We start from the raw sequence: 10000 nt of genomic DNA, 5'->3' as shown, positions 1-10000 counted from the left end.
AACCAGATCTAAAGGGAATATCTATACTGTAACAGTATAGATATTCCCTTTAGATTTGGTTATTTTTCTTTTAGTTAATTATATGAAATGTTGATATTGCTCATACACATAATATAAAACCAGGCAAACATATTGAATTAGAAGCCTACAACTGAAAGTATGTTGAAAGAGTCGGCCAGTATTTTAAAGTCCAGTAGTTTGAAGGTTGTTTTTATTCTTGAATTTGGGCAGTTTAATGAATAGTTCACCTGCAGAAGTCATGTTCAAACATAAAAAATAAATAAGAGATGAAGGTCTGATCATTCTTTGTGGTGTGGTAGGCTGTTTTTATTACTTTCTCTGTATGCATTAGGGATGTGAATGTGTCGACCGAATGACCGGTTTTCCACTTTCGCTCAAGTTGACTTCAGTCAAATCAGTGGGTTATGCCGTTTTTTTAATGGGAGATTTCACCGTGTATGTGAGTTCACGTCTGGTCGTGAGCGCGCTGCAGGAGTGTCACTTCTCCATGAAGTGTCAGCTTCACATATAAGAGTCCGGTGTGGGACCATTTTTTCAAACTATTGATAAAAAACAATGCAGTGCAAAATATGCAGCATAAGTTAAACGCTCGTCTAAGACTATGACGTTAAATCACCTTAGAAACACACAATGCCTTCGTCACAGCAGCGTTTCACCGTGTGATCTCGCCAGCGAGTGAGCCGCCGCGCAGATGAACTGTGGTTTGTGGCTAAAATAATAACCGGGGATATTCTCCCCGTTAGCGATTTCAATGGGAAAGACTTCCGCGATCTGATTGAATGTCTCGAGCCTGAAAACACAGTGCCAAACTGCGCGACTATAGGAACTGTACAGTGAGCGGAGTCCCTCCGTTCGTTTCTGTCTACAACCGACACAATCACCGGAGACGCATTCACAGCGTTTAAATAACGCCTCTCATTTGTATTACCATTGGGGCTTGGATGCAAATATTGTAACATTACGGCGGCAGATAAAGGAAAAGCGCAGTTATCATTTTCTGCGCCTCAACCTCTGCTGTGGGAAGAAAGAAAGGGGGCAGAGTAAGTCGATTGATTTGTCGTCTCGCAGGCGAACGGTAGGCAGCTCTGCCAACGGTGCCTGTCAAAACGCCCACGCATCGGTTGTCCACTGGCCTTTCATTAAAAAATATATTTTATATTAGGTTTATTATATTGAGTCTTAAATAAACACTGCTTTCATTACGACTCAGAACGCGCATTTCAATGAACCATGATGTAGTCTACAAAAAGATACTGAACTGTGATTGGCCAGTCACTGGCCCGGGCGGGACAGTGACTGGCCAATCAACTTGCCCTGCATATGATTTTACTGGCCCCGGGCCATCGGGCTATACGTTATGTCGAACCCTGAATTCATATAAATCCAATCCATTATTATTATCATTTAGATGACGTGCATTGCTCTCCCTTCAAATACAAACATCACTTTTATATCACTAAACTAAAAAATCACAGAATAAATCACGAGTCAGTTTCCACACAAAGTCATTTATTGCTTTATTTTCTTTAGCGGACGAAATGCAGCGATACAATACAGATGAGAACGGCACAATAGCTTTGGTCCTTATTGTATAAAATTACACATCACAGTATTTGGTACAAAGTATGAAAAAAAACAGTAAAAAAACAAAACAATTATTATTACAATTTTAGTCCATGATCATTTCCCATTATGAGATGAAAACATTCATTATTTGTGGAAGTAGCAGCTCAAATGTTGGACTTGGAGAACTCACATTTCTGGCAAATTATTATTATTATTTTTTTTTTTCATGTTTTGCATGTAACGCTACGGGTCTGTGTTCCTACTTGGCTCATTTAAAATATAAAATAAAAATAAAATAAAATGTCCCCTGAGATTGTCAGTCAATACACATTCTAATGCTTTTGGGTTAGTATGATTGTTAACAGGTCGCATAATGTCACATTTGAATCATTTTGGTCGTTTTATCAGTTTTAAAAATGGTCCAGGACATTCGTGAAGCAGGAAAGAGCATTATAATAGCTTATTCATTATGTCAAATTAAAAGAAATGTCTATGAGTTAATACTAAGGAATAAGTTAGGTTGTAATAAGTTTAAAACTAAATTCAACTGACAGATTTTCAAAATGCATAATTCACACTATGGCTCAATACTATGACACAGTCTTCATTATGACATATAACTTCTTGGGGGCGCCCTTAGCTCAGTTGGTAGGGCGTCCCCCCCCCCATGTGCCTCGATTCCAGCCCGCGGTCGTTCTCTGCATGTCACTCCCCTCTCTGCCCCATTTCAACTCTGTCTCTACACTATCAATAAAGCATAAAAATGAAAAAAAAAAATAAAAGACATAAAACTCCTTCTAATACATTTACTTTTTTTTTTTACAGTATGTCATTAAAGGAATACTTCACCCATACGGAACCAGCGTTCTATCATTATAAAATCACTATTATAATATAATGAATGAGGTTTTTCTCCCCTCAGTCTTCCCTTGGCCCAGCTGTCCTGTTAATCCTAACCCTACATTTTCCCATGTGTGATGTCACGCTTGGTAAAATGTAAGGGTTAGACAGTGAGACCATAAAACACTCTTTCTGCCTTTTCTCAGGCTAGGATGAACCAATTTCTAAAATGTTTGCAGATTTATACTACATATGATCTCAGAGTTCAATACACCTTCATATTCCCACCGGTGAAGTAGGGCTTTAATTTGGTTTACTAAAGGGGATTCAGACATGATTTAATTCCCTATATTAGTGTGCTATGAGTAAACGTTAGATATCTAACTATAAAAGCAACACTTGTTTCCAATAGACGTGCAAACAAAATCCAAACGTTGGCACAGGAACGGGAAATAGTTTGATGACTGGATAACACTGTCCATCTCTGTCGCCAAAGTTTGAGTTATTAGTGTAAAAAATTTGATTAAAAATGTAGCTAGCTCTAAAAGGAATAGCCAAAAATAACGTTTACAGAAAGTGCGGATAAAGACAACGCAAGACAAAGATTTAAAAAGTGCTCTGAGGAACATTCGGTTTGTGTTCATTCTAGCGCCCCCTTTGGACTAAAAGCGGTAGTGTTTTTAGTATGCCAGCTGTTGTTCCTGGGTGAGCGTATACCCATGACAAAGGCATTAAGATAAAACTATATAAAAATAGCATTCTTTTACACTGATGGTCTCGTTTGCTGTTACATGTCATTCATGAGCATCAGAGGAAAAATGAGACTGTTTCAGAAATATTTAAAAGTTCCTCATAGCTCCTTTAAAGATAATCTATCTTTAAAATGGAAATTGTAGAAGTTAGTAGAAAAAAATTAAGAATTGTGAAAGTGCTTATAAAGTTTTAGCTTAAAGACATACAGTATATTAAGACATACAATACTTGTTCCCTGATTATCCCTGCGTTCCAAATCACATACTCTTTCTTTTTCCTACACTACATACTAAAGTACAGAAGAGTTTTAGTCTTTTTACTACACTACATACTAAAGTACAGAAGAGTTTTAGTCTTTTTACTACACTACACAGAAGAGTTTTAGGGCCACAGACAGGAGAGAAAAAAAAGACATACATACAAAATGTGTGTTGCTCTTTCCTGCTTCCATACACTGGACCTTCCTTCAAGTTATTTAAAAACCGATTCGACAAACGATCCTTTTCAGTAGTTTTTTTTAAAAGAATTGCGACCAAAATGACCAAAATGATATGTAGATTGTGACATTTTTTACAGTGCTATCGAAAATCAAAATCGGCAATGATATCGTCTGAAATCATAATTATTACAAATGTTTTTTGTTGTTGTTGCTGGTGATGTTATGTGTGAGTTTATTAAGGCTTAAAGGGACAGTGTGTAATGTGACATCATCAAGAAAGTTCTAGAATGCAACGCTCCCTGGGTAACCCCAACCCTTTTGAATAATAACAGAAGCTACAGTGGCCTTCAAGGACAGGAACAATTCTACATTTTAAACAATGCACCTGATGACATTCCAAAAACATGGATTCCTCCATACGACTTGCCCGCTCAATGGACAAAATGTAACATTAATATTTGTAATTCTCCGCTCAGGAGGATAATTCTGATTATTGGCAGAGGTGATTTTACACCAATGAGGACATATTGATGAATGAGGATATTGATTTTAGCTAATAAATTACTTAAAATGTTACACAGTGTCCCTTTAAGCAACACACTGTAAACAGCACATTACAAATGGAAGTCAGTCGTCTAAACATGTGCATGTCAGTGTCAGGTAACTGGTGGTCCCATTAAAAAAAAAATCCCTTTTCTACCTTCTGTCCTACGACTCTAAAAAAAATCACCAAACCATGTGACCAGAAATAAGAGAAGAATTTGCAAAAAAAATATATATATATATAAAAAAATGTATACTGGCTTCCGTAACAAAAAATTTAAAATAAGGTTGGACTGGACTGGCCACTAATTTTGCTGACAAACATTTTTCCCCCTCTCTCTCTCTCCCTCTCCCTCCTCTCTCTCTCCCTCTCTCTCTCTCCCTCTCTTCCCTCTCTCTCTCTCCCTCTCTCTCTCCCCCCTCTCTCTCTCCCCCTCTCTCTCTCCCTCTCTCTCCCTCTCCCCCCTCTCCCTCTCTTCCCCCCTCTCTCTCCCTCCCTCTCCCCCCTCTCTCTCTCCCGCTCTCTCTCTCCCCCTCCCTCTCCCCCCTCTCTCTCTCCCGCTCTCTCTCTCCCCCTCCCTCTCCCCCCTCTCTCTCTCCCTCTCTCTCCCCCTTCTCCCTCTCTTCCCCCCTCTCTCTCTCCCTCTCTCTCTCCCTCCCTCTCCCCCCTCTCTCTCTCTCTCCCTCTCTCTTTTGTAAAACAGCATTTTTTTGTGTTTGTTTTTACAGTCATGTGTGCTAGCTCACAGTGTTAGCATTTCGCGGCACATTAGCATCACCTATGATGAGTGGAAGACGTTAGCTTGGCACCGTTGGCAGGAAAGTCTACTGTGTATAGATAAACAAGTCTAGCTTAGAGAATACCTTTTATAGCCACGATTTCACTAAGCTTTTAAATGTTTTATAATGTGTTTTATGTATTCTAATCATGTCCCTGTAAAGCACTTTGAATGGCCTTGTGTCTGAATTGTGCTATAGAAATAAACTTGCCTTGCCTTGAGTTCACTGGCTAATGCTAATGTATCTGTTTAGTAGAATAAGATATATTTGTGAATGTTTGGCAGTGTAGTTAATTTAGGCAATTTTTCTGTTTAAAACATTAGCGGATCTCAGGTCAGTTAAACTCATTCCTACGGCCCTGCTGGCTATGTTTATGTGCTAAAGTGTATTCAAGTGTTGTGAAATTAGATGAAAAATAACTGATTATTAAATTTGCATGGTACCTCGACCCATAGATAGTACCATTCATAATGTATCATCAACAATCATTTTACTGGCTATGTTTGTGTGCCTTTTACATGGTAATAATAATAATAATACATTTATTTTGTATGGCGCCTTTCAAGGCACTCAAGGTCGCCTAACATGCATAAAAAAGGCAAAAACACAATTAAAACAAGTTTAAAAAGCACAGAGCTTGCAGCAGATTTTCAGTCCATGGGTGAGTATGCCTGCCTAAATAAGTGTGTTTTGAGGTGGGATTTGAAGGTGAGAGGTGAGTCCTTGGTGGTCCTTGGTGGTGCGTGACCCATAGTACCTTCCTTCTTAATGTATCGTCATTTGACAACACAATCAGTTCTGTCAGTTTCAGCAAAGGCTTCACAATAAGAGACTAAAGCTAATGTGCATAGAAAATATTTGAAATAACAATTTTAAAAAAAAGTTAATAAATAATAAATAATACTGTCTGTAAGGCACTGCATGGTGAGGCAGTAAAACACTTTCTTTGAAGGCTTATTTAAATGTGCTCCGAGGAACTTTCAGTGTGTGTTAATTCTTGTGCCCCCCTTTGGACTAAAGCGGTAGTCCACCAGCTGTTGTTCCTGGGTGAGCGTATACCCATGACAAAGGCATTAAGAAAAAACTATATAAAAATATAATTCTTTCTTTGCACTGATGGTCTCGTTTGCTGTTACATGTACATTTGTGATCATCAGAGGAAAAATGAGACTGTTTCAGAAATATTTAAAAGTTCCTCATAGCACCTTTAAAAACTACTTGCTTTTCCTATGAATATATATATTGCTTTTTTCTACTAAAGACGCCTCACAAACAAAAAGGTTTTTCAGAGTAAAGTGCAGAAGGACAGGAAGCAGAAGCGCATGAGATAACACACCAGCTCAATGCTCAGGGCTGGAGGTTTGAGGTTTGAGGTTTGTTTGTTTAGCAGGTCGTCTGTAGTTTCACAGTCACTGCACCGAGCAGCACAGACAGCAGCATCACTCCCACAGACCCTACAGACAGGAGAACAGACAGACAGTTAATCTACAGACAGGAGAACAGACAGACAGTTAATCTACAGACAGGAGAACAGACAGACAGTTAATCTACAGACAGGAGAACAGACAGACAGTTGATCTACAGACAGGAGAACAGACAGACAGTTAATCTACAGACAGGAGGACAGACAGACAGTTAATCTACCGCCTCTGTGTATTCTGCGGCAAACGAATGGACACTTATCCTGACTGAAAAGTTAAGGTTTCAAAAACACTATTATTTTTCCTTCATACCGTCCTAAGGTGTAATGTACGGTTGTTGTAAGCAACATTGCCGCTTTGTTCAGTGCAAAGGGAGGACACAATCTTTAGCAATTTTTTTTTCAAGTTTTCTGTTAAAAATCAAAAATCAAATCAAAACATTTTTTTTTCTTCAATGATACACGGAGCCACTTCAGAGTCATTTTGCCGTATATAGTGCAAAGATGACGTAAATGAGAACCGTGACTTCAAAACCAACATACGTACCGACCCGTGACTTGTGTGAGCCGTTGCGGGACCCCCCTTGGTTCCCTGGCGCGGGACAGGGCTCGGCTTGGTATCTGGTGATCGTCTCATCGACTCTATTCTGTCCCTGTTGAGAGAAGAGCGAAGTTTAAATGTGCTTTTTTGTGATATTTGTTTGTAGCTATAACACATTGTGTGTGTGTGTGTGTGTGTGTGTGTGTGCGCGTGTGAGTGAGTGAGTGAGTGAGTGAGTGAGTGAGTGAGTGAGTGAGTGAGTGAGTGAGTGAGTGAGTGAGTGAGTGAGTGAGTGAGTGTTTAGGTGACCTACATTGGGGCTAACTGTGTTGGCTCTCACAGGAACACATGTGTCCAGCGTCATGTGTCCGTCTTCAATCCTCTCACATGGACTCACACAGGCTCTGTCATAGTCGTTTGTCTCAGCTCTGTAGAAAGAGTAGCCGATCGTCTGAGAGAAACAAACAAACAAACAAAAAATCCGTTAAACCTGCAGTGCGTAGAATTTTGGGACCTGATGACATTCCAACTATGACACTTCCAACATGGCGGCGCCAATGCCTTGGTCCAAGGTTTGGAGAAATATGGACATATATGAGACCCTTTCTAAGGGGAAAAAATAATTCAAAACATTTTTTTTCAGCTATTATGCACTAAATTAAACGTACTTATGGATATTATAATTACTTTCTACAAAATCTGCTAGGAAATAAAACCCAAAATTCTACACACTGCAGGTTTAAAGGAAAGTGATTAAGATGTTTTCGTTGTGTTGGTTGCACTGATTCAAATCACAGCTGATGTTGAAGTATCTGTGTAGTGGTGCAGTTACTCTGCCTTGTGCATTTACAGTATTTACGTATGAGGATGCACATGCAGGTACAGTAAAGGCAGGGAAGAAGAAAACTAGTTGTGTTAATAATGCCAGATTCTTTTCTCAAACATTCCAGGGTTTTTCATGGAATATTACATCCCTCCCATTCCATTTGTGCTGCAATTATAAATACAATATGTTTTTTAACCTACAATAGGCAGTACACACAGTTGTAAATTTGTGTGCACTTACTATTTTAACTAAACCAACTATGTTTAGGGTGACTGTGGCTCAGGTGGTAGAGCGGGTCGGCCGATGATCAAAGGGTTGGAGGTTCGATCCCCGCTCTGCCACCTGTGTCATAGTTGTTGTGTCCTTGGGCAAGAAGACACTTCACCCACCTTGCCTTGTGTGAATGTCGATAGTTCGCCTGCTGCTATCGGTGTATGAATGTGTGTGTGAGAATGGTAACGTGGGAAAGGAAAACAGGTCTCCCTTGCAAAAGAGTCTCCGGTCTCAATGGGATTTACCTTTATAAAAAATTTTTTTTTTAATGTGCCATAATAGCCATAAACAGAGATTTCAGACTGTTCTGTATTGCAATGCATGCTGGGTATTATTACCTTTTGGTTGGCGCTCCATGTGGTGTTGTATTTCCCCGGGAACTCAATCTTCCGCTCACAGCAGGAATAACTAGAGCTGGTCTGCGTCACCACTGGCTTTCCACACACACAGGTTAACGCTGCTGCCAGCACTGTGTACAAAGGAGGAATACATTCATTCATGATTCATTTATTTATTTGTTTGTGTTTGTGTGTGCGCATCGTCCGTCCGTCCGTCCCTCTCTCTCTCTCTCTCTCTCTCTCTCTCTCTCTCTACACCTATCTATCTATCTATCTATCTATCTATCTATCTATCTATCTATCTATCTATCTATCTATCTATCTCTCCCTCTCTCTCTCTCTCTCGGGTTACTATCAGCGGGAAATTCCCTGACTTCATATGAACTCTCACTCATCACTGGAAACCACCAACCACCTGCTTCCTTCGGGGAAAGCTTGGGGGAAACCCACACACACACTCACACTTTCTCTTTACACACTGCGCCCTTTATTTAGGCTAAGCTATTGTTTACGGCCCATTTAAATCCCCTATTAACATACTATGTATATTGTTTACGTGTTGGCTTTATCCCAGGGCATCCCAAATACAGATACAAGTGATTTAGGTAGCGATCGATTTACCGTAAATAGTTCATAATGCGTTTATAATAAAAAAACAAACATGTCCAGACATATTGCGAATGACACAGCAAATTGTAGCCGATCTATCTGACAAGCTAACCCTAGAAATACATCCTATCAAACCATAAACATACACAAAGAATAGTAATCAAAGCGTGGCTAAGCTTTATAGACAATAACTGCATGTTATAGTGTGTATTTCATGCTATAAAAAAGTTTTCAAAATACTAAATTCCATTCAAAAACTTGTCAATGTATTATTTTTTTCTAGCTCTTAGCAAAAAAAAAAATCAGAAGCTAAAAGGAAGACTTTAAAACATATTTTCTGAATCCACAGAATCCGGACTTCAATTCGGCTTACGTCAAAACTATAATCGCTATGTAGTTACTGATTTGATTGGATGTGGCGTGATATAAATATGAGCTCCGAGGGCTATGTATTAGCATAAGGCCTACTGTACAGCCGAATGCTAAGTGCTATCGACATTACTTTGACGCCGATTTGACCAGTAAACGCCAACTATCAATAAACACCATCCATCTTCGCTTTTACGTGTTATTTGTTTGTAGTTATAAGCAGGGAAACGTTAAATTTGCACTTTTTTTGATCGCGGTATGGGACTGTGCAAAGTTAGCCGGTTAGAGTAAATTTTAACTTTTATCAGAGCAAGTTTTGAGAATAAGGTAAATAATAGCTGTGAACTAGATACATACATCTCACGATATGTCCATTTATACACATACCTGTTGTTATTATTAGTGGGACCCGGTTCATCATAATAACGTGACACTGACAGCGAACAACCATGGATCAGCTGCGATGTGTATGCGGCTCCAACGTGGATGTGTTGTGACGTTTGTGAACGAGCGAGAAAGACCCGACGGCAACTGAGAAGGGCCAAAATAGAGTAATATTGATTCCGTAATCCAGACGGTTTAAAGCCTATTTTTATTATATTATATTACATTATTATTCATAAGGCCCTCCCTGGCTGTATATTATTATTATAGGTATTATTATCCCATAGTCATGTTTTTT

General features: G+C 39.2%; 1 protein-coding gene across 2 annotated transcripts in view; it reads right to left on the bottom strand.

The window, feature by feature from the left end:
• Positions 1–9801, bottom strand: part of LOC307270198 (uncharacterized protein) — an 18639-nt gene extending 8838 nt beyond the window's left edge. Inside the window, exons 1-5 of one of the 2 annotated variants that reach the window (XR_013845533.1) lie at positions 9706–9801; positions 8341–8471; positions 7217–7354; positions 6910–7015; positions 6275–6396 (exon numbers count right to left, since the gene is read on the bottom strand). Coding sequence is in view for 1 of the 2 variants with exons in the window: in XM_080053366.1 (XP_079909492.1) it covers positions 6326–6396; positions 6910–7015; positions 7217–7354; positions 8341–8471; positions 9706–9769 (510 nt within the window). In the remaining variant the exon portion in view is untranslated. Of the gene's footprint in view, positions 1–6124; positions 6397–6909; positions 7016–7216; positions 7355–8340; positions 8472–9705 lie in introns of those variants that run through there. The other variant, XM_080053366.1, reaches the window with a different exon arrangement.
• Between the last annotated feature and the right edge of the window lie 199 nt (positions 9802–10000).

This window comes from Ammodytes marinus, assembly GCF_949987685.1.
Source record: "Ammodytes marinus genome assembly, chromosome: 25".
Classification (NCBI taxonomy): domain Eukaryota; kingdom Metazoa; phylum Chordata; class Actinopteri; order Uranoscopiformes; family Ammodytidae; genus Ammodytes; species Ammodytes marinus.
This window is presented reverse-complemented; position numbering and strand designations above follow the sequence as displayed.